Source organism: Rhinoderma darwinii, chromosome 3, assembly GCF_050947455.1.
Source record: "Rhinoderma darwinii isolate aRhiDar2 chromosome 3, aRhiDar2.hap1, whole genome shotgun sequence".
In the NCBI taxonomy this organism is placed as follows: Eukaryota; Metazoa; Chordata; class Amphibia; order Anura; family Rhinodermatidae; genus Rhinoderma; species Rhinoderma darwinii.
The window spans coordinates 350,484,774-350,510,290 of NC_134689.1; the positions used below are offsets into that span (position 1 = coordinate 350,484,774).

General features: G+C 41.7%; 2 protein-coding genes across 2 annotated transcripts in view; both read left to right on the plus strand.

Moving 5' to 3' along the window:
* Nucleotides 1-588: 588 nt before the first annotated feature.
* Nucleotides 589-19,335, plus strand: PCYOX1 (prenylcysteine oxidase 1). The gene is made up of 6 exons (XM_075858508.1): nucleotides 589-707; nucleotides 4,766-4,972; nucleotides 5,451-5,625; nucleotides 8,461-8,672; nucleotides 9,363-9,515; nucleotides 17,973-19,335. Exons 1-6 carry the CDS (start codon nucleotides 605-607, stop codon nucleotides 18,632-18,634), a joined length of 1,512 nt encoding a protein of 503 aa, XP_075714623.1. The 5' UTR covers nucleotides 589-604; the 3' UTR covers nucleotides 18,635-19,335.
* A 5,162-nt stretch (nucleotides 19,336-24,497) lies between these two features.
* Nucleotides 24,498-25,517, plus strand: part of LOC142749916 (prenylcysteine oxidase 1-like) — a 45,118-nt gene continuing 44,098 nt past the window's right edge. The window contains exon 1 of the mRNA XM_075858510.1: nucleotides 24,498-24,636. Coding sequence (XP_075714625.1) covers nucleotides 24,546-24,636 — 91 coding nt within the window. The 5' untranslated portion in view covers nucleotides 24,498-24,545. The remainder of the gene's footprint in view (nucleotides 24,637-25,517) is intronic.

A 25,517-nucleotide genomic window follows, 5' to 3' on the forward strand; every position in this document is an offset into this window, starting at 1 on the left:
AACCATGCCCATAGGCGGTGGTGAATTGGCATGCGATTTTACCGACAATATCAGTTTGGCTGTTTGCTACCACATGTGGCGCGGTTTCAGCCGCCGCGCCGTGTGTTCTCACCCTATTTCGTTTCCTCCTCCTGTCCACCATCACAGCAACTTTACCAAACAAGTGAAAGGGGAACAGCAGGAGGGTAATTCTGCCCTCCCCTCATACAAGAGATGGGAAGTGAGGGGACAACCTGCTCGGTGCCCTCCTAATTCAGGACAGTTGGGTGTGATTATATCCGCACAGGGCCTAATTTGGGGTTTAGCTTTGGGGCCCCCTCTGCTCTATGTATACCACCGACTAAAAACAGTTTCTTAAAATAAAATATCTATTATAAAAAAATCATAAAGGGAAAAGCTCTGACCCTTCCTACAGTGCACGTATGTTGCTCTCACAAAGCTCCCGATATTTCTGAGGAGGTGAATTAATAATACAGCGTGTTGTGCGTTACGTGTGCGGGATCAAAGTACACAGGACGTACACCAGACTGACAGCGCCACCTAGAGGTGGGAGAGTCGCGCATGCGCACTATTTTAATGGACTAGGAAACGTTAGGGAGACGCCATGAAGCTCTCAGCCGCTGTGCCCTCCATGCTGACCGGCTTCATCCTGTGCAGCCTGCGGGCTGTAGCGTTACAGGATCTGCGGCATCCACCCAACAGGATAGGTGAGAATGGAGCAATGCTCGGGGTTATGTAGATCTCAGTGGTCTGCATGGAAAGGGTATTTCATGTACTGGGGGAGATTGTTCCTCTTTTTTTCTGATACGTTGAGATCCAGGGGACAAATCCGGTCATAGATGGAAGAATTTTTGTCAAGTGTAAACAATCCCATATGTGTTTCTCTTCTAAAGTTAGTAAGCAATTCTTTGTAATGATGTGTGTGCACATTCAATATACTGAAAACCCACAAACTCCAGAGTTCATGACACCACAACAATATGTCAAGCAAGGAAATAGAATAGATTTCCCAAACAAGTCCAAAAAATTGTGGTCAGATCTGTACCAAACCTGTGTGCATGGACCTTTTGTCCTCTTGTGGACTTGTGCCCTCTTGCGCAGCCGTGCCCTCTTGCGTAGCCGTGCCCTCTTGCGTAGCCGTGCCCTTTTGCGCAGCCGTGCCCTCTTGCGCAGCCGTGCCCTCTTGCGTAGCCGTGCCCTCTTGCACACCTGTAGGCAGTTTGCATAGCCGTGCCCTCTTGCGTAGCCGTGCCCTCTTGCACACCTGTAGGCAGTTTGCGCAGCTGTGCCCTCTTGCGTAGCCGTGCCCTCTTGCGTAGCTGTGCCCTCTTGCACACCTGTAGGCAGTTTGTGCCGCTGTATGGTGCCTGCTTGATTCTTCTAGTGGAGAATCCCTGTGTGACGCGGCTTGTGCTTGAACATACTATGATTTTTTTTTTCTTCATAAGGTCTTGTTTACAAAGTGCAGATTTGCCGCAGATTTTTCATGTATTTTTGTTTTTTCCAGCCAGGAACGGAACCTAAACAAAAGAAATAGATAAAGGAAGTCCTTATAGGTCTGCTCTCCTATTCCCTTTTTTGCTTAAAAATCGCACGCAAAATCTGCAGAAAATCTGTACTGTGTGCACAAGGACTTACAAGTGGGAGTGATTGAGGTAATAGGGCAGATTTGATTGCAGATTCCTGTGGATTTGGCCACTGATTTCACTCTTGGTATTGTAATGGGTAAAGTCTGCAGCAAAATTCTGCAACAAATAGGCAATGCTTTGTGTTTGAAAATGCCAGTAATGTGCTACGTATGTGTACCTACAATCAGATTTAGGCCTGAAGCACACGAACGTGCTTTTGCGGCTGCAATTTCCCTGAAAATCCACGGGTGATTTGCGGGCCCATTCATTTCAATGGACCCATGCACACGACCGTGGTTTTCACGGTCCGTGCATGGCCCAGGAGCCTGGGCTGCAATAAGAACGGACATGTCTTATTACGGACGTGTTCTGCGGTCCAGGCTCCTAGAAAATAATGCATACGGCCATGTGCACGGCCCGCGATTTGCAGGCTGCTTGCGGGTGACACCCCACAGCCGGCCGACCCGGAAATCATGGCTATGGTCGTGTGCATGAGGCCTTACTTTTTTCAATGTATCTAAATTGGGTTTTGTAAAACCTCACCTACTTGCATTGTACTGTAGTTTGCTATGGATTTTCAGTGTGGACTCCAGATCTGAAAGACCACCACAAATACGCTGTGTGCACAGTTCACCTAAAAGATACTTCAGTCTCAGGCTCCTCTGATGTTTGCCCCGATAAGTATTCACTGGCAGCTGATTGTCTATAGGAAATATAAGATAGTAACTTCTGCAACATGGAGGAGATGGTGGAACAGTGTGTCGTGGGTCACCTCTAGGGATGAGCGAATTTACCCAAAAATTTTTGGGTCCGATACGGTCAAATTGGTTCTCCGAATCAAATTTAGCCACAAATAGCAAGTGCCCTGAAAACTCATTCCTGACTCTGTTTTCTAGGACTGTATCAAACCCCTTTTCAAGTTTTTTTAACATTACGCCAGCATTAGCAATATAAACGAGACCGCAACATAGGACTATAAGGAGAAAAGTATCGGGACACATACACATCACACCTACAGGAGCTTTTATGACGTCCCATTCTAAATCCATAGGCATTAATATGGAGTTGGTCCGTGTCCCCCCCCCCCCCCTTTGCAGCTAAAACAGCTTGCACTCTTTTTGAGGTCAGACACTTTGTTTTGTTTTAGTTTATCCCAAAAGTGTTTGGGGCTGAGGTCACGGCTCTGTGTGGGTCAGTCATGTTCTTCTGAAATCAACCAAATATGTATTTATGAACCTGGCTTTGTGCACTGGGAACATTCATGTTGGAACAGAAAAGGGTCTTCCCCAAACTGTTCCCACAAAGTTGGAAGCTACAATTGTCCAAAATGTCTTGATATTCTGAATAATTAAGATTTCCCTTCACTAGAACAAAGGGGCCTAGGTCAACCCCTGAAAAACAACCCCATAGCATTCTCCCTCCACCACCAAACTTTTTACAGTTGGCACAATAACATCAGACAGGTAACGTTCTCCTGTCATTCTCCAGACACCTGAATTCCATGATTTAGAGTTGTGTCCCAATTCTTTTGTCCATATAGTGTATATGGGTAGCGGTAAGGATAACTGCAGTGCATTTTGGGAAGGCGGTCTGCAGGACATTATGGGGAAACCCGCCGGAGTTCAATGATTCTTTTTCTAATGTGTAGAATAGTGGCTGGCGCGTGACGATACAATTGCTAAAAGGCCACTATTTAATTTAATCTTTAACTGTTTTCTAGGAATTATTATTTTTGGATACAACAAATCTGCACGATCTGTATTTATGTTGTATATTTATTACAGATACTCAGCCAGTCACCTATGTTTAACCCTCCACAGTCGTGGGGTTCAGCGTTGTCCATCGTGATGTCACATGAGCTCTCCATATAATAGCACTTGACTAATACTTGTAGATCAGTCACGTGACGTCAGTACGGACAAGTCGTCACCATATAGGGCTTCCTATATGGGATAATGTAACCTGGGCATTGAAAGTTTTTCTCCATATAAAACGACGTGTTTTGGTGTAACGTGGAATGAGTATAGAATAATTCTGTCCTTCAGCGCTGCCACAAGTTAGTTGGAGTCCTCCTTTGATTATACATATACTGTAACGTTACACGTCAGGGCCTGAATGAGCTGAGTTAATAGTTCTGGGACTTGGCTGACAAATTCACAGCAGTTCTGTACTGTCCTGAAATGGGGAAAAGGGAGTGCCTTACTGATCTCATAGACTCCCTCCTGATCTAGAGCTTCTGATTCAGCCCAACCCCCGCTTATTGCAGCAGCCTACCTTTAAGACCTACCTTAATTTTTTTTTTTTTTATAAAAGGCACTTAAGGGTACATTAAACTGTGAAAAACATTTCTATGCTGGGCAATGATCACTTGAAGTAAGGCCTCATGCACACGTCAGTATTTGGAAGCCAAAACCAGAAGTGGAACATAAACAGAGAAAACCTATAATGGAAAGATTTGCACCTCTTCCATGTTTTGGACCCGCTCCTGGTTTTGGCTTCCAAATACTGAAGCAAAATTCTGACCAGACTACTGATGTGGGCATGAGGCCTTACAGGATCAAAGCCTGAGGCTGCTTTACTGCCCGGTCATCAGATTCATCAATGTTTATAAATAAGATTTGTCATCTTTAAAATAAAGTAGATCTTGTGGTAGATCTCATAACCATTTTTTTTATTGTTCCAATGCATCTAAACTGAAATATGAATCAACTTTGCAAATAGACTTTAAGATCTTCGTTTTGAGTCTACAGCTGCTAAGCATGTGTCTCCATGGTAACCAACTACAAACAAGCCCTGTGTAGTCTGACCATGCAGTCATTTTGACTGTATCTGTCCCTTACTACTTGTTAACCTACCAAATGTATGTAGAGGTTTCTTTGTAGACTGTTACCATGGAGACACACAGGTCTGCATAGGAACTGTAGGCCCAAAGCTAGAATACATTTTTATTAGTACTATTTGCAAAGATGCTTAATTTTTTTTATTGCATTGGAACAATAAAATGTAAAAAAAAAAAAATGGTTGCGAAAGTGGTCATAGCCTTTAGAGTAAAATTGAGTTTTTTCACTGTGGGGATTATTTTCATCAGTTTGGTGCATATACTGAAATGTAGAATCCAATATGCTTTATCCTTACAGCTGTTGTAGGAGCTGGGATTGGCGGGACATCCGCGGCTTATTTCCTGCGCCAGAAGTTTGGAAAGCATGTCCAGATTGACGTATTTGAAAAGGGAGATGTAGGAGGCCGTCTGTCAACCATAGAGATGGAAGGGAACCATTATGAAGCTGGGGGGGCAGTGATACACCCCCTGAATCTTCACATGAAAACATTTGTAAAGGAGCTGGGTGAGTACCACATAAAAGTCTAACTATAGTCTATAATAAGTGGTAGTGAGCGCAGTCACAGACCGGGGCAAAATCGCTGGGCGGCTGCTTTATATATCGGCACTACCCTGAGCCAATGAACATCTGCTTCAAAATGGGCGGTGTGTGTATATATGTGTGTGTGTGTGTGTGTGTGTGTGTGTGTGTGTGTGTATATATATATATATATATATATACACACACCTGTGCAGCAGACACCCTCCTTATGTCCCTTTCAATAATCCAGTCCTTCTGGACACTGTCATAGTGTATTATGTTTAGTTGCAGTCTGTGGGCTGGTAATAAACTTGGATTTCAGGTAATAAGATGTCCAGCTAATGAGTCTTCACGGCCTCTTGTCCTTGGTGCAGACTGACAAACCGAAAACCCCATGTGAGGAGGTCTGAGGACACCGGCTGGAGGACCAGAATGTAACCTATGAATTATTTTTTGCCCCTAGGTCTCAATACTCGCTCACCGAGTGGAAATCTGGTTGCGATCTATAATGGGGATGAGTTTGTTTTTCAAGAGAGTGAATGGTTTTTGGTAAATGTCATCAAAATGCTTTGGAACTATGGTCTCAACTTCCTGCGGATGTACATGTGGGTGGAAGACATTTTGGATAAATTCATGAGGTATACATTTTATATATACACACCCACATATACACACAGAATAACTTGCATTGTTTGATGTTGCTGGAACGCATCTGTACGTTGCTATCTGACTGACCGACTGTGTATTAAAACCACCTGAATTATTCTTTGACGTGGCGCTAAATGTGGCATTTCACTTCAACTGGCAAATGCTAAGTCATTTAAAGAGGCTCTTTCACCAGATTATAAATGCCCTATATTGTACATGATATGATCGGCGCTGTAATGTAGATAACAGCAGTGTTTTTTATTTAGAAAAACGATCATTTTTGACGGAGTTATGACCTATTTTAGCTTTATGCTAATGAGTTTCTCAATGGACAACTGGGCGTGTTTTACTATATGGCCAAGTGGGCGTTGTGGAGAGAAGTGTATGACGCTGACCAATCAGTGACCAATCGGCGTCATACACTTCTCTCCATTCATTTACTCTGCACATAGCGAATATTGCTATATCGCTATGTACAGCCAAATATACACACTATAACATTACAGCAGTGTCCTGTCAATGAATATACATTACCTCCAGTCAGGACGTGATGTGTATTCAGAATCCTGACTACTTCTGTAGCGTCTGTGTGAGACTGCAGCACAGCGAGATCTCGCTGTAAATGACAGTTTACAGTGTAATCTCGGGAGACTACGCCTGCTATGCTGTAACTCGCAGAGAAGTGGTCAGGATTCTGAATACACATCACGTCCTGGCTGGAGGTCATGTATATTCATTGTCAGGACACATGAGTAGCGTTATAGTGTGTGTATGTGGCTGCACATAGCGATATAGCTATATCGCTATGTGCTGTGTAAATGAATGGAGAGAAGTGTATGACGCGGATTGGTCACTGATTGGTCAGCGTCATGCACTTCTCTCCACAATGCCCACTTGGTCAAAATGTAAAACACGCCCAGTTGTCCATTGAGAAACTCATTAGCATAAAAATAATATAGGTCATAACTCCGTCAAAAATGATCGTTTTTCTAAATAAAAAACACTGCTGTTATCTACATTACATTGCCGATCACATCATGTACAATATAGGGCACTTATAATGTGGTGACAGAGCCTCTTTAAAGAACTTGTCTTCTCATAGACACTGGTGCTATTTTGCTAGGTTATACCACCAGTGTCTCATCTACAGGGGTCTGGCCGCTATGACCCCCACTGATCGCTAGAACCATTTTATAATTATGGAATAAACGTGTAGACCGCAGCACACATCTCGGAGTAAAGTCAAAAAGGTAAATTTATTGTCAAAGCATCAGACGAGCAACGTTTCGACCCATATTATGTGAAGGGTCTTTCTCAATCCTGAAGCTTCAGATATGTTGCTTGTCTGATGCTTTGACAATAGATTTACCTTTTTGACTTTACTCCTCGTGATGTGTGCTGCTGTCTACACATTTATTCCATGATTATTGCAACATATCGGATTTGGCTCGTCCGATTTTGACAGCGTGGGACCATCTCTTTGACTCGGGACCTGTGCTGCCTCACTCCCTTTTTTTTGGATGTACAGTGGATATGTCATAAATGTTCTTCATGGCAAAACCCCTTTAATGCTGCAGATTCTGTGCGGAGATGCTGCATGTTTTGTCCATAGACTTGTCCATCAAAAATTCCGCACTTAATCGCAAGTTTAGTTGTGTTGCAGTATGTACATCACTTCTGTTGTGGAATCGCAGTAAAAAATGAAGAAAATCTACAGGTGAACATAAAGTTTTCTATAATTCTTCATGCTAAAACCGCTGCGGAAAATTCGCAGCATTTTTGCAGCAATAGTTCTCTTTTGCTGTGCATATATGCCGAAGATTTCTGTGACTGATTTACCTGCACTTTTTTTAAAACCATTTTTTTTAAGATTCTGCAGCGTCTCCTGCCTGTGGAAACCTACCCTAAGCGTATGTTCACACAGGGCAGATATGTTTCGTAAAAGTACACCGGGTATCCGCCCTGGTCCCCGCAGGGAACTCTGGCCGACAAACTGCACCAAATTGTGTTGCAGTTTTTTGGCTGGAATGTCCACTGCAGCAAACTGCATGTAAAAAAAAAAAAAGTCTATACTTCCCCTTAGCCATAGCGACGCGTCCCTCTGACGTCTTGCGGCCCATCCTTTCATGGGATGACGTTTCATTCCATGTGTCTGCAGAAGTCACATGGGATGAAACGTCATCCCTGGAGGCCGGGCTGGACGCAGAAGGAGAGCGATCTGGGCGATTTTCTGAACGTTTTTTCAGCTGATATTTTATGCAGCGTGTGACTGAGAATTGTTCAGATGTCATCCACTCTGCTGCTACTGCATTATGCTGTGGATTTTCCACAATGAAATACGTTGCAGAAAATTTTCAGTAATTACATTGTGTGGACCCGGCCTAAGACTGGCATATGAAACACCAGTCTTTATAAGTTCCCCCCGTGTCTCTGCAACCACGTAAAATTCTGGTAACCTGAAAAGATTATTGTTGTGATACGAATAATTCTAAGTATTTTTAGATAGGTCATAGCCCAAACAGCAAAATTATCACTAACCATATAGTTCATCTTTGATGGAATTATATTTAGAAATGTTATTTCTTTACATACAAGAAGTATTGAACAAACAAAACTATATTGCTACTTGGCAATTGCTTTTTGGCAATCTCTTTGTGTGAATTGGCCTTCCATAACATAGCCCAGCAGACCTTGTTCTAGTTAATTTTCTGGGTAGGATACCCAGACGGAAAACTGTGTTTCTTTTTGAGAATTGGAAACTTTTCCCAGCCTGAAGATGTAGTTGAGTTAAGCACATGACTGATCTCTGTTTCTACTGTTGGCAGGATTTACCGATATCAGACCTTTGACTATTCGTTCTCCAGCACAGAATTTTTGCTTCATGCCATGGGTGGAAATGATTTCATCACAAAGGTAAATAGGACCATAGATGAAGCTATGCAGAAATCTGGTTTCTCTCAGAGGTTCATCGATGAAATAGTGGTTCCTGCTATGAGAGTTAACTATGGACAAGGAGCTGAAGTCAACGGCTTTGTTGGTAAGAGTTCTAACCAGAGGGAAAGTTACACCTACAAAATAAAGCAAATCCGTGATCAGCTGATTGTATCGTTTTAAATGTGTAAAATATTATCGTTGTCGGCAGCACATCTCCTTGTGTAAGCAGGGAGACGACCTGCCGACATGATACAAATGTATGGGGATGAGCGATCGGAGTAACGATCGCTCGTCCCCATACTAGCTCCTTGTGAAAGGAGCAAAAGAGTGCTGACCGTTGAGCTGTCTCGTTGATCGGCGCTTGTTGCACCTGCCAAACTTAGCCGTTGTAAAAGTACCTTTAGTGTGCCTGGTTTGATATCACAGCAGTGGCGGAGAGCTCCTGCTGCAGCCAGTTGCCTTACCCTCAGAGTTTGTGAGAGGGGTATTTTCTATATTTAGTGTTACCTTCGAAGGGGCTGTGTAATCTTATTTAAATAAAGCTTAATTTTTCTAATATACTTTTAGTAATTAAAGTCTTGTATTTAAAATACTTACAATTTTTAAAACCTTTGCAAGCGGTCAGTGGATTGAAATATTTTTGCTTACCACTGAGACTGAAAATCTGTACTAAACTAAGTATTACTGTTGATATTACCATACTAATAGAAGTTTTAACACTTGATATGCTGAGTGATCTTTTTATTTTGGTTATTTTACTTATCTTGTTATTCCTAAATGTTTTCTCTTCTAGGGGCAGTGTCTCTAGCTGGTACTTCTTCAGGACTATGGGCAGTGGAAGGGGGTAACAAGTTAGTTTGCTCTGGGCTTCTCTATGCTTCAAAGGCCCAGCTAATTCAGGGCACTGTTACCTCTGTGCAAGAAAAGGTTCGTCCCTCAAAGTCAGGTAAGTTTCGATATCCTTTGCGGAGGACTCCATGGCTGAGGTGATTCAATTAACCAACAAGGATTTGAAAAGTCACGCTAATATAGTATAAATGTGGTTTTGGGGTATAACTTTTTTTTTTTTTAAATTGTTACCTTAACCCCTTCGCGCTCAGACGTAGTATTAGGTCATGGTAGCTGTATTGTTGGCGCTCTATGACGGAATAGTACGTCGCTGGAGGAACGGCCATTTCGGCCGTCTTCCCGACACATACAGGAGCTGTGACAGCTGCTGTCTCGTACAGCAGTTGCCGCAGCTCCTATAGCGGGGACCGATCGTTGTGCCCCCGCTGATTAACCCCTTAAAAGGCGCGTTCAATAGCGATCGCAGCTTCTTAGGGGTTAAACCACCATCAACCGCCCGCTACATGACATTGGGCAGCGATGGTTGCTATGGCAACCGGACGCCTAACAATGGCGCCCGGCTATGCTATCTACAGAAGCCTAGTGGATCCTGACAAAAGTCAGGACCCACTATGCTTGCTGTCAGCGAGTAGCTTACAGCTCTAATAAACTGCACTACGCATGTAGTGCAGTGTATTAGAATTGCGATCAGGGCCTCCTGCCCTCAAGTTCCCTAGTGGGACAAAGAAAAAAAAAAGTTGTGTAAAAATAAGAAAATAAAAGTTTTAACAGCAATAAAAGTAAAAATCCCTCTTTTTCCCTTATCAGTCCTTTATTATTATTAAAAATAAATAAACAAACTATACATAATTGGTATCGCCGTGTCCGTAACGGCCTGAACTATAAAACTATTTTGTTATTTATCCCGCGCGATAAAACACCGTAAAAGAAAATAATAATAAACCGTACCAGGATCACAATTGTTTGGTCACTTCACCTCCCAAAAAATGGAATAAAAAGAGATCAAAAAGTCGCATGTACCTAAAAATGGTGCTGATCGAAACTACAGTTCGTTACGCAAAAAATAAGTCCTCGCACGGCATTATTGATGGAAAAAGAAAGTTATGGCTCTTAGAATATGGTAACACAAAAAGTGAGTGATTTTTTACAAAATATTTTATTGTGCAAACGCCATAAGACATAAAAAAAAACTATCGCCGTAATCGTATCGCCCCGCAGAATAAAGTGAATGTCATTTATAGCGCATGGTGAACGCTGTAAATTTTTTTAAATAAAAAAATAATAGTAGAATCGCTGCTTTTTAGTCACCACGCCACCTAAAAATAGAATAAAAACTAAACTGATCAAAGTGTGGCATGCACGCCTAGTTTCCAAAATGGTCACTTTTGGGGGGGGATTCCACTGTTTTGGCACCAGAAGACCCCTTCAAACCGGACATGGTGCCTAATAAAAAGGAGGCCTCAAAATCCACTAGGTGCTCCTTTGCTTCGGAGGCCGGTGCTTCAGTCCATTACCGCCCGAGGGCCACATGTGGGATATTTCTCAAAACTGCAGAATCTGGGCAATACGTATTGAGTTGCGTTTCTCTGGTAAATCCTTCTGTTTTACAGAAAAAGGAATAAAAAGGATTTTCTGACAAAAAAAATGAATATGTAAATTTCACCTCTACTTTGCGTTAAATTTCTGTGAAACACCTAAAGAGTTAATAAACTTTCTAAATACTGTTGTGAATACTTTGAGGGGTCTAGTTTCTAAAATGGGGTTTTGATAGGGGTTTCTAATATATAGGTTCCCCAAAGCAACTTCAGAACTGAACTGGAACCTAAAAAAAAATGAGGCAATACTTCGCTTCTTACATTATACTGATAATGAGCCGTGCCCACCCCGAGATGACCCCAGTTTTGACCGTTTGTATAAACGGAGACCCCTATTAGACCATTTCAGTGCCCGGTTTTCCCAAGCATACACCCCGAGAAGTGTATTTCTATTGATGAGTCCCTGGTACATTTTAAAGGGAGGCTTCAATTCCGCCAGTACCTGCCGAGTAAGAAGGCAAGGTATGGCGTGAAGATGTATAAGCTGTGCGAGAGTGCATCAGGGTATACCTACATATTTAGGATATATGAAGGGAAGGGAAGGACAGCAGTATTCAGCCCCCAGAATGCCCCCTCTTACTGGGAGTTAATGCAAAAATTGTGTGGGATTTGGTGCACCCACTGCTGGTCCAGGGTTACCACCTCTAGCTGGATAATTTTTACACCAGCGTCCCGCTCTTCAACTGCCTCGCTTCCAGAAGTCATGCGGCACTGCTAGAAGAAATCTGAGAGGCCTCCATAAGACTCTGCTTGGGCAAACACCCAGAAGGGGTGAGAGCAGGGCACATTATACCAGCAACATATTGTGTGTCAAGTACAAGACAAGAGAGATGTCCTTGTGTTGACAACAATACATGGCCACACCAGTATCCATGTACCTGTACGAGGTACCAGTACAGAGACCCCCAAACCAGACTGCATCCTGGACTACAATAGGTACATGGGAGGGGTGGACTTGTCAGATCAAATCCTGAAGCCCTACAGCGCCATGCGGTGTGGTATAAGAAGCTGGCCGGGCACATCATACAGATGGCTTTGTACAATGCGTACGTGCTGCGTCGAAGTGCAGGCCAGACGGGAACTTTCCTGGAATTTCAAGAGGTGGTTATCAAGAACCAAATCTTTAGGGACCAACAAGGGGGGCACCCAGTACTTCTGGAGTCGAGGCCACACGCCTCGTACCAGGGCAACACTTTCCAGGAGAAGTTCCCCAACCCGGCAAGAAGGGGAAAAAGTCAAAAAGGTGCAAAGTCTGCTGTAAGAGGGGGATAAGGGAGGACACAATATATCAATGTGACACGTGTCCCGAAAAACCAGGGCTCTGTATGAAAGTGTTTTAAAATTTATCATACACCCCATGATTTTTAATCTACCCCAGTTTTACTTACCCTGATGCCCTCCGCACAGCTTATCCCCCCTCGTCTTTCCCTTCTGAGCCCTGCTGTGTGCCCAGGCAGCTGATAACAGCCACATGTAGGGTATTGCCATACCCAGGAGAACCCACATTACAGTTTATGGGGTGTATGTCTCCGGTCAAAATGCTCACTACACCTCTAGATGAATGTCTTAAGGGGTGTAGTTTTTAAAACTGGGTCACTTTGCAGGGGTTTCAACTGTACTGGTACCTCAGGGGCTTCTGCATACATGACTTCGCACCAGAAAATCCCCAGTAGGCCAAATGGTGGTCCTTTCCTTCTGAGCCCTCCCATCGGCCCAAACGGCAGTTTATCACCACAATTTGGGTATTGCCGCACTCTGGACAAATTGGGCAACAAAAAGGGGTATTTTATTTCTTGTGAAAATAAGAAATTTTGAGCCGAAAAGACATCTTATTGGAAAAAATTAAATTTGTTTTAATTCACAGCCCAATTCAAATAAATTCTGTGAAAAAAAACTGTGGAGTCCAAATGGTCACAAAATCCATAAATGAATTCCTTGAGGGGTGTAGTTTCCAAAATGGGGTCACTTTTGGGGGATTTTTACTGTTTTGGCATCTCATCAAACCTGGCATGCTGCCTAAAATATATTCTAATAAAAAAGAGGCCCAAAATGCACTAGGTGCATTTTTTTCTTCTGGGGCTTGTGTTTTAGTCCACGAAAACACTAGAGCCACATGTGGGACATTTCTTAAAACTGCAGAATCTGGACAATACATATTTAGTAGTGTTTCTCTGATAAAACCTTCTGTGTTACAGAAAAAAATGGCATAAAATTGACATTTAGCAAGAAAAATGAAATTTGCAAATTTCACCTCCACTTTGCAACGCCTAAAGGGTTAAAAAATGTTTATGGGGGATTCTAATAGGCCCCTCAAAGCCACTTCAGAACTCAAGAGGTACCTTTAAAAAAAGGCTTTTGAAATTTTCTTAAAAATATGAGAAATTGCTGTTTATGTTCTAAGCCTTGTAATGTCCAAGAAAAATAAAAGAATGTTCAAAAAACGATGCCAATCTAAAGTAGACATATGGGAAATGTGAACTAGTAACTATTTTGGGTGGTATAACCATCTGTTTTACAAGCAGATGCATTTAAATTCAAAAAAATGCTTTTTTTTTTTTTCTAAATTTTGTAATTTTTCACAAACACTGAATATATCGACCAGATTTTACCACTAACATAAAGCCCAATGTCTCACGAGAAAACAATCTCCGAATCGCTTGGATAGGTTTAAGCATTCCGAAGTTATTACCACATAAAGTGAAATATGTCAGATTTAAAAAATGGGCTCTGAGCCTTAAAGAGGTTCTGTCACCAGATTTTGCAACCCCTATCTGCTATTGCAGCAGATCGGCGCTGCAATGTAGATTACAGTAACGTTTTTATTTTTAAAAAACGAGCATTTTTGGCCAAGTTATGACCATTTTCGTATTTATGCAAATGAGGCTTGCAAAAGTACAACTGGGCGTGTTGAAAAGTAAAAGTACAACTGGGCGTGTATTATGTGCGTACATCGGGGCGTGTTTACTACTTTTACTAGCTGGGCGTTCTGATGAGAAGTATCATCCACTTCTCTTCAGAACGCCCAGCTTCTGGCAGTGCAGACACAGCCGTGTTCTCCAGAGATCACGCTGTGTCGTCACTCACAGGTCCTGCATCGTGTCAGACGAGCGAGGACACATCGGCACCAGAGGCTACAGATGATTCTGCAGCAGCATCGGCGTTTGCAGGTAAATCGATGTAGCTACTTACCTGCAAATGCTGATGCTGCTGCAGAATCAACTGTAGCCTCTGGTGCCGTCACGATGCAGGACCTGTGAGTGACGTCACAGATCTGCACTGCCAGAAGCTGGGCGTTCTGAAGAGAAGTGGATGATACTTCTCATCAGAAAGCCCAGCTAGTAAAAGTAGTAAACACGCCCCGATGTACGCACATAATACACGCCCAGTTGTACTTTTACTTTTCAACACGCCCAGTTGTACTTTTGCAAGCCTCATTTGCATAAATACGAAAATGGTCATAACTTGGCCAAAAATGCTCGTTTTTTAAAAATAAAAACGTTACTGTAATCTACATTGCAGCGCCGATCTGCTGCAATAGCAGATAGGGGTTGCAAAATCTGGTGACAGAGCCTCTTTAAGGCCCAAACTAGGCTGCATCCTTAAGAGGTTAATGTAGCTATATGAGGCCTTGCTTTTTGCAGGACTTGTTGTAGATGTTTTAGACACTAGTTTTGGGTACATATATATTAGTGTTTAACTTATCAATTTTTATTGGACTTGTGAATATCCCATTCACTCATACAGCATATACAAACTTTCCACTGATCCTTTTTTTTTTTTTTTTTTTTTTTAAATTTGGTTTATTTATAATATTTAGTTACAAATACAAAGGCAAAACCACCTAACAATCAACAGAAACAGTCAACTCCGTGTACATCTTACAATTCAGATACATTAGCATAGCAAGTATACATGTGAAATTGGCAATATAAGTATAACAGTCGCGTTACATCCGCTCAGTCATCTAGTTAGTAGTGTCAGAGACGGCGCACCAGGGAGCCCATATCTTATCGAATTTGGTAGGACATTTACGGTGGTGATATAGGACTTTTTCATATGGAAGTGGGCCATTCACCCGATCACATGCAATAGGAGATAGGGATTTGATAATCTGGTGACAGATCCTCTTTAAAGAACATTGAAAAAAATGGTCTTTATGAATGTTTTTGAACCACCCATACCAAAATGCGATAATAAATTTTTTGCACTGTGTAGGGGATAGTTTGTTATACTCTTGAATTTTAATTGTGTATCTTAATCAACGTGGCTCCATGAATATTTATAGGGGTAGTAAGGGAAACCTCTGGGTGTTTCTGTAAAGCTGGCCATAAACATTATGTAGTTGTCGTTTGAAGACTTGTTAGCTGACCGCGTTCTCCCTCATCCTCCCATGTTTATCTTAAAGGGCAGAAGACCAACCACTATCAGATAGTTCTGGCAGCAGCTTATCTCCTGGCACAACAAAGGCTTGGGAATCATAAACCTAAATCTCACAGGACAAAGCATTAAAGGGAATGTGTTGCCAGAAAAACATGTTTTTGTTTTTTTAAATTAAACATTTAGTGTGTGGGTGATTAAACATTGTTCAATTTTTTTTTATTTTTTTCACGAGTCAGGAAATATTATAAATTAATTCTAATTTATAATACTACCCATTTTTGGTCACTAGATGGAGCTATTCCCAAAATTGCAGCATTGCAAAATTGGGTAAAAAGCCCTCGCTCTAGTGAGCTCTCAGCATCCCCCCCTCCTTTATCCTGGCTAGTGCCGGGATAAACGAGGGGTTTGAACGGTGTAACCTCCTACACTGTGTGTCGCCATTTTTTGAGCTAACACACAGTGTAGTAGGTTTACATACAGTAGTAAACACACACAAACACGAACATACATTGAAATCTCTTACCTGCTCCTGCCGCCGCGGCTCCCTCCGGCCCGTCCGCTCCATTTGCTGCCGCTGGTCCAAGTGCACAAATCCGGAAGCCGCGACCGGAAGTAGTAATATTACTGTCCGGCCGCGACTTCCGGTCCACAGGAAATTGGCGCCGGACGGCGCCAATTTTGAATTGGACTGTGTGGGAGCGGCGCATGCGCAGTTCCCACACAGACGCCGTACACTGAAGTCAATGGGACGGGCCCCGTTCGCAGTCCCTATGGGACTGTGGCTGCTGTATTCCATGTCTGTATGTGTCGTTAATCGACACATACAGAAATGGAACAAAAAATGGCAGCCCCCATAGGGAAGAAAAAGTGTAAAAATAAGAAAAAGTAAAACACAAACACACAAATGAATATAAACGTTTTTAATAAAGCACTAACATCTTTAACATATAAAAAAATAATTTGTGATGACACTGTTCCTTTAAAGAGGCTCTGTCACCACATTATAAGTGCCCTATCTCCTACATAATGTGATCGGTGCTGTAATGTAGGTGACAGTAATGCTTTTTATTTCGAAAAATGATTTATTTTTACCACTTTATGAGCGATTTTTAGCTTTATGCTAATGAGTTTCTTAATGCCCAAGTGGGCATTGTACAGATGAGTGCATGACGCTGACCAATCAGCGTCATACGTGTCTCTCCATTCATTTACACTGCACTAGCGTTATAGTTATATCGCTATGTGCAGCCACATACACAAACACTAATATTTCTGTAGTGTCCTGATAATGAATATACATCCCTACCAGCCTGGATGTGATGTTTATTCAGAATCCTGACATGTCTGTAGCGTCTCTGTGAGATTCCAGGAAGACAAGCGTAATCTCGTTTGAAATGACAGGTTACGTCGTAATCTCGCGAGATTACACTTGCCTTGCTGGAATCTCACAGAAAAGATTCAGAAGTGCCAGGATTCTGAATAAACATCACATCCTGGCTGGTAGTGATGTATATTCATTATCCGGACACTGCAGTAATGTTAGTGTTTGTGTATGTAGCTGCACATAACGATATAACTATATCGCTAGTGCAGTGTAAATGAATGTGGAGAAGTGCATGACGCTGATTGGTCCGCGTCATACACTCCTCTGTACAACGCCTACTTGGTCTACAGTAAAACACGTCCACTTGTGCCTTCAGAAACTCATTATGAGCGATTTTTAGCTTTATGCTAAAGTGTTTTAAAATCGTTTTTCTAAATAAAAAGCACTGCTGTTATCTACATTACAGCGCCAATCTCCTTATGTAGGAGATAGGGCACTTATAATGTGGTGACAGAGCCTCTTTAATATTTGGGCTGGGTGCTTCATACTTGTGTCATACCACCCCTCCCCTCCTCCATAGTAACTCACCGTAACAAATAGAAAATCCAATATATAATCTACATTTGACCAAAAAAAAAAAGGAAGTCATTTACTCTCCACGGTATCGTTATAAAAATCTATTTTATTATGTATCATTTAAAATAAGATCACAGACATGCAATTTTAAGAAGGATCTTGTGGAAACCCACAAGGTCCGGACAGATCAAATAGTAAAGTGCAGTCTTACCTATATTTATCAGTTGTTCAAACCGCCCAGTGTAGCACCCCAATGTGCGTTTTGCGTAAATAGCTTTCTCCAGCGGTACTAATTACGTGTTCAAGCCGATTTTAAATAGAAACATGGGTCATGTGGTATCTAATTAGACCATAACATCACCGGTCAAAAGTGCATGTGTGGATGTTAAAAGGCACGGCTTTCCTAGCGCCACTGCCGCTTCGTGCTAGAGATTGTCAAGTGGGAAAGTTATCGGTCGGCCCAATGCCAATTAGACTTTGGCATGTCCTAGTAATATGTCATAAATGTCTATACGGAGACAACCACTTTATGCATGACGGTTAGTTATGGTTCCGTTTGCAGCTGAATCTCATACATGTGAATTATGAATTTGTTTATTACAAGCCATGTGAGTATTTTATAAATGTATATATTTTTTTTATCAGTCTATACCTGTAATTGTTTTTTCCTTTTTTTCAGGAAGTACAGTGAGACTGTATGAAGTAAATTATGAGACCAGCAGAGGCCCCATACTGGACATGTATGATATTGTAGTCATCGCAACTCCACTTGGTAAAGAAATTGGCAACATTAAATTCCTAGGCTTTGACCAACCAATTGACACTTTTTCCAAGCCCTACCATCAGACGGTGGCCACCTTTGTGCATGGACGGCTCAACACTTCTTTCTTTGGTTGCCCAAAGCCGTGTCAGTCTTATTTATCAGAAATCTTAACCACTGATAAACCTAACCTTTTCATCAATAGCATTGGCCTTGTGTCTCCAGTGAAACCAGTAACTGAATCTGAAATTTCCAAAGCTTCCGATATTAAAGTCTGGAAAGTTTTCTCCCCAGAGCCCCTCACAGATGAACGGTTGCGGCTATTGTTTGAGTTGTATCATGCAGTCATTGTAAAGAAATGGTTGGCTTATCCCAAGTACTCCCCACCAGAAAAACTACCTCCTGTAGTACTGCACCGTGGCATTTATTATGTCAACAGTATAGAGTGGGCAGCCAGTGCCATGGAGATGAGTGCCATCTCTGCAAAGAATGTTGCCCTTTTATCTTACCATCGCTGGTATGGAAAGGATGGACAGATTGACCAAGAAGATATAGCAGAACGTCTCAAGTCTGAGTTATAATTTTGTTTTTGTAAATTTTTGCTACCAGAACTGTGATTTTTGCCAATAAACCCGCCAGTCCTTATGAAGGCATAATGATTGATGCTGGAAGCGCATTTTCCACACTATTTTTTTTTATTTTTTTTTTCCCCATTTATTAGTTCTCTTGTCAGTCACTTGTATGCAATACTTTTTTGCTCAAAATGATCACTACATATGAGTTAAAAAATGGTTAACTAGACTATACTGGCTCCGATCCAACCATTATTGATAGCACAGTCAGCTGATCCTGCCTAGCGAGAAGATTAACCGTGGAATAATGGCCTCGACTCCTGATCTTTGATATTTGCTCGTGGCAGGACAACATTGCTCATTAATAAACACTGTTAACGCAGCAACCTTGGTGGCACATTGGGTAATGGTGGATTTGGAATTCCTTGGTGCGAACACTGTCTAAATGGTTGCTACACAATACAAAGAAGTGACATATAGAGGCTTTTAAAGGAGCGCTAAGCCTATGGTTGAAAGCAAAAGAGCTGCCAATATCCGTCCCACAAATGTATGTAAAGGTTCCTGGAGGTTCTGTGGCTATGGGGGCAGACATTTTCCTGGGCGTCCTGTAATATAGTTTTCTATATCTCCTGAATTTTGTCTATATTATAAATTTGTGTTATAGAAAATGTTTTAATAAGAGATTAGAAATAAAGAACACTACAGTAGTACTATTTTCAGTCTTAAATTACGAAAAAATACCTGGGTAAAAATAGTTGTATTCTACTGGAATAGACAGTGGCATAGCTAGAAGGGGTGCAGAAGTTGAACCTGGTACCTGAGGGGGACCCAATGGAACAGCAGTGTTGTAATGGCAGGTTAATGATAACTGCACAATAACATGTAACCATGATAAATGTAATAATACATACAGCTATCTTACTATAAAAGTAACTTCACCGTTAAGGCCGATCCGAAACTGGAGCTACTGCACATGATGGTTGGGGTGGCCCAGAATCTCTAAGCCATGCCACTGCACAGGGCAACAAGACCGATCTTAAAAGGGATGTTCATGAATAGAAAAACATGGCCGCTTTCTTCCACAGGCTCTATTTGATAATGCAGTGCTCAGCCCAATTGCTTTGATGCAATACCACTTAGACGAAAACAACCATGGTCGTTTGTTTTTATTTTGTTTGTTTTTTTAAAATTCTCATACGACCACTTTGGGGTATTTGTACCTTTTTTTTTTTTTTTGAACGGTTCTTTCAATTTTAGGACATGCAGATGAACTCACTATTGATGTGAATGCATAGCTCAGAGATATGGAAATCTCACAGCTATGAGCTGTCTCTGATTCTATGATCTGTGGGGGCTTTGATATCTTCTGACATCTCAGTAGATTCAATAATTCTATCAAAGTCGCACGTTCCATTTAAGATGTCAGTCCAGTTCTACTCTAACACCTGAATTCGCATCGGGCGGGGAGAGAAGCTCTTAAACACTGGACGGTACTGTTGCCGTAGCAACTGTGATGCCCGGAGATTATCGTGCACGGGTCCAATTGTAATTAATTGGAATTGTCTATGATACTTAGTATCATAGATTTTGTGGTCTGGGTAGGTGACAACTAATATGGGCGCAACTACTATTTTATTAGCTTTTTTAGAAATCTGTAGAGTTGTGAAATGATACATTCCTGGAACCTGCAGCACAGCAAGACAGGTTTTCATTCATGAATGAGCTGGTCGACACCAACTGTAGGAGCTGTAATGGCGGCACCATGTTCTCACTAAGCTTTACCATAAAAAGCTGAAAAGAAGTCTAACAAATTGACAAAAGATGACAACTTTAAGTCCTAATTCACATGACCGTGTTCGGTCCGTGATATACGGTCCGCATGTCGGCAGTATTTCCGGGACTGAACACAGTGCAGGGAGGAACGCTACTATCATCATAGTTATGTACGACGCCAGGAGTCCCAGCCTCGCTGCATGAAAACTGCCGTACTGTAATGTTTTCAGCACAGGACAGTAGTTCTGCGGAGAGGCAGTGACTCCTGGCGTCGCTCCCTGCACTGTTTGGTTTGGGAAATGCGGCCGACATGCGGACCGTATATCACGGACCGAACACGGTCGTGTGAATTAGGCCTAACACTTATTTTTTTGGGGGAGAAGCTACTCTTAAGGGAATCTTGTGGTTACACCATACCCCATTTATGTCCACTTGGGAAGTGGAATTGCAACAAACCTCTCCTAAGGAGTGGATTAAGGCATTTGTCTTAACCCACAAGTCCTCCATTTCCTGCAAATTACAGGCGAAAAATTACAAAATTCTCACTTTATGGTAGAGGTTGCCGGCCTTACTTCACGACTTCTACCCTCAGTGTTCAATCTTTTGCTGGAGGAGTTGGTAAACGAGGGGCGCATACACTCATCTGGTTAAACTGATAACATTGCCCCCTTCTGGTCGGCTATCAACTGTAAAATAAAGTGTTCTTGTCTAACCAAAATTATGCGATCAAAACTGTTGAGAAAATAAGTCATACATTGCCTTTAAATGCATCCAAAGACTGGGTTCCCACTGGGCTGGATACGCTGTGGTGCGGTTTTTCGAATGGAATTTCCGCTGCGGAAGAAAGTGCTCATACCCCCTCCGTCTTCTCTGCGCGTAGTCCGGACTCCTACGATGACGTTGCAGGCCATGTGACGCTGCAGCCTGTGATCGGCTGCAGTGGTCACATGGGATGAAACGTCATCCCAGGAAACCGGACTGTGTAAGTTTTTTTGTTTTTCTTCCCGAGTTGCGATTTTTGCGGGGTAATCACTGCAATTACGCCGCAAAAGTCGCCACACTTGGCTTTCTGTTGCGGGTTTTTCATCCCCATTGAATTCAATGGGGAAAACGCAGAACAGAAAATCAACAAAAACGCAGCATAAATTGACATGCTGCGGAATTAAATTCTGTACTGCAGTTCAATTTATTAACGTTTATGCTGCGGTTTTTTTCTGCATCGTGGGCATCAGAGTTTTTCTAAATCTAATTTGCTTTGCTGCTACTGTAAATGCTGCAGAATTTCCACACAAAACTCTGTTGCGGAAATTCCACAGCATTTATCTACGTGGGCCTAAGGCTTCCTTCACACAGGGTTTTTGTCCGGTGTTTTTAGTTGTGTATATATAATGTGCTTTTTTATTGTATTTTTAAATACGTTTTTGATACCGATTTTTATTAAGTGTAACTTTGTACATGTGTTTGTCGTGGCTTTTTTCAAGTTCTATAGAGAAGCCCATACCCAGAGCATGCTGCGTTTTGTAAAACAATTTTGCTGACACAAAAAACACAAAGCAAAACGCTGTGGATGTAGACTTTTGAATATTTCACAATAGACTTTAAAATAACATCTGGCTGCAGTGGTTTTCAGCTAAAAAAAATCCAAAATGCCTTGAAAACGCCACAACAAAACGGTGTTTGAAACCTAAATAAAGCAATTGAAGGAGTGAGTGACGCTATTTCTGCTCTTTCTGAACGGTTAATATGTTCAGTAAATCCACCAAACACTACAAGGGTATGTTCGCACAGGTACACAGCGTATCCGACCTAGAACCTGCAGAGAATTCCGGCGGAAAGATCGCACCAAATTGAAGTGCACATTTTCGTCCGGAATCGCCACTGCGAAAAGAAGAGCAGAAGAAAAAAAAGCCAATGCTTCCCTCCACTGGCGTTGCCATAGCGATGTGTCAATCTGGTCTCTGTGCAGCCCGGCCTCCTTTGATGATGCTGTAGCCCATGTGACCATTACAGCCAGTGATTGGCTGCAGCAGTCACATGAGATGAAACGTCATCCCTTTTTGCTCGTTAATGACCAAGGATTTTCTATTTTTTTTTCACGGTTGCATTCCATAAGATGTCATTTTTGTGTTTATTCCGTCGACATAGCTGTATAATAGCTTGTTTTTTGCGGGACGGGTATTTTTCAATTGCACCATTTTTGGATGCATGTGATATATCAATTAACTTTTATGAACTTTATTTTAGGAGAGAATTGAAAATAAGCAGCTATTCCAGCATTGATTTTAGTTATAAATTGAGGCCGTTTACTATGCAGTGTAAATAACATGTTACCTTTATTCTATGAGTCGGCACGATTACGGGATAGCAAATATATAAAGGTTTTATATTTTCCTACGTTTGCACAATACAAACCCAATAAAATAAAATTTACTTGTTTTTGCATCACCGCATTCCAAGAGACGTAACTTTTTTTTATTTTTCCGTCGATGTGTAGTTTTCATTAGTACTATTTTTGGGTACATGGGGCTTATTGATTAACTTTTATTTTATTTTTTATGGGGGGAATGGGAGAAAAAAAGGAATTTTGTGTCTTTTTTGGACGCCGTTCATCTGGCGGTTGAAATATTTTTACTTAATTTTTTCAAAGTTGTTACGATCGCGGTGATACAATATATGTGTATGTGTTATTTGTTTTGACACTTTTACTAAATAAAACTACTTTTTTGGGGACTCCCTCTAACAGCTCATCGCGCCCCCAGCAACGCAATCGCGCGGGGGGGGGGGGCGATGGTTGCTACGGCTGCCTGGGGGCCTAATGAAGGCCCCGGGTCCGCCATCTTTGTACACCTATTAAGCCCTGCCTTCGGCTTAATAGTTGCCTGTCAGATTCACGATATACTGCAATACTTTAGTATTGCAGTATATCGTGCATGCGATCTAACGATCGCTGGTTGAAGTCCCCTAGGGGGGACTAATAAAAAAAGTAAAAATGAGTTAAATAAAGGTTTTTTTTTGTGTAAAAAAAAATAAAAATATTAAAAGTAAAAAAAAACAACCCTTTTCCCATTTTCCCCCTAGAGCATAGTAAAAAAATACAGAAATAAACATAATTGGTATTGCCGCGTCTGTAAAAGTCTGAACTATTACAATATATCATTATTTAACCCGCACGGCGAACGTGGTAAAAAATTTTTTGTAAACGCCAGAATCTCTATTTCTTGGTCACCTCATCTCCCACAAAAAATGAAATAAAAAGTGATCAAAACGTCGCACATACCCCAAAATGGTATTATTAAAAACTATAGCTTATTCCGCAAAAAATAAGCCCTCATACGACTTAATCGACGGAAAAATAAAAAAGTTGGGGCTCTCGGAATTTGGCGGCGCAAAATAAATTTTCTTTTTTACACTTAGGTTTTTACGTATAAAAGTAGTAAAATATAGAAAAACGATATATATTTGGTATCACCGTAGTCGTATTGACCCAGAGAATAAAGTTAACATGTTGTTTTAATTGCACAGTGAATTCCGTAAAAACTGCACGCAAAAAACCATGGAGGAATCTCTGTCTTTTTCATTTTCCACCCCACAAATAATTTTTTCCTCGTTTCCTAGTACATTATATGGCAAAATAAATGGTGCTACAAAAAACTAAAACTCGTCCCGCAAAAATGAAGCCCTCATAGGACTATATCGACGGAAAAATAAAGATGTTATGGCTTCTGGAAGGTGGGGAGGAAAAAACGAAAATGAAAATCTGAAAAAAGTCTCTTGTGTCTTATTCATTAGTATTTATGTTTGTTTGACGGCACCTGTGAACACATGCTTCTTATGTAGAGAAATAATTGACTTCATTTACTACATATTATTGATACAAACTCAGTAAAGCATAAAGCTAATAGAAATGCATTGACAGGAAAGGACTGTAGGGGGAGATTGTACTGGCAGACATACATGGAATAGATGTGGGCAGGTAGCCAAGAAGTCACTGGGAGGAGAAGGAGGGGGAGGAGAAGGAGGAAGAGGAGGGCGTCACCTGCAATGTGACCAGTGCGAGGAAGAGGAGGGCGTCACCTGCACTGTGACCAGTGCGAGGAAGAGGGGGGTGTCACCTGCACTGTGACCAGTGCGAGGCTGAGCAGACATCATGCAGCAGATACTTCTTATCGCTGTCGCTATACTTAGCAGTCTGCAAGTTATACTGACTCAAGAGCCGAGGAGTCCACCGAGCAAGATAGGTGAGTAATACAAAGCAAGGCAATGTGAACAGGATCAGCGTTAATGGCATTAAAACTACCTATAGGAAAGAGCAGAGGCAAAGTTAGGCGGTTGGTGGGGCATGTACACTTAGTGCTAAATGCCAAGAAAGGGCACGATGATAATTCTGAAATACAAATTCAGGTATGCACAGATGGAGGCAGGGGCGTAGCTAAAGGCTCATGGGCCCCGATGCAAAAGTTCTTATTGGCCCAATACATATGTGTCCAAAATGTGTGTGTGTATAGGAGACAGCATATCTATAGCACTACGACCCTATCAACTATGGATAGTATTAGATACAGTGGCTCAGCAAACAGTATCACACATGATTATATTAGATACAGTAGCTCAGCAGACCGTATCACACATGATAGGATTAGATACACAGCTCAGCAGACATCACACATGATAGGATTAGATACACAGCTCAGCAGACAGTATCACACATGATAGGATTAGATACACAGCTCAGCAGACAGTATCACACATGATAGGATTAGATATAAAGCTCAGCAGACAGTATCACACATGATAGGATTAGATACAGTGGCTCAGCAGACAGTATCACACATGATAGGATTAGATATAAGGCCCAGCAAACAGTATCACACATGAAAGGATGAGATACACAGCTCAGCAGACAGTATCACACGTGATAGGATTAGATACACAGCTCAGCAGACAGTATCACACGTGATAGGATTAGATACACAGCTCAGCAGACAGTATCACATGTGATAGGATTAGATACACAGCTCAGCAGACAGTATCACACATGATAGGATTAGATACACAGCTCAGCAGACCGTATCGCAGATAATAGGATTAGATACAGTAGCTCAGCAGACCGTATCGCACA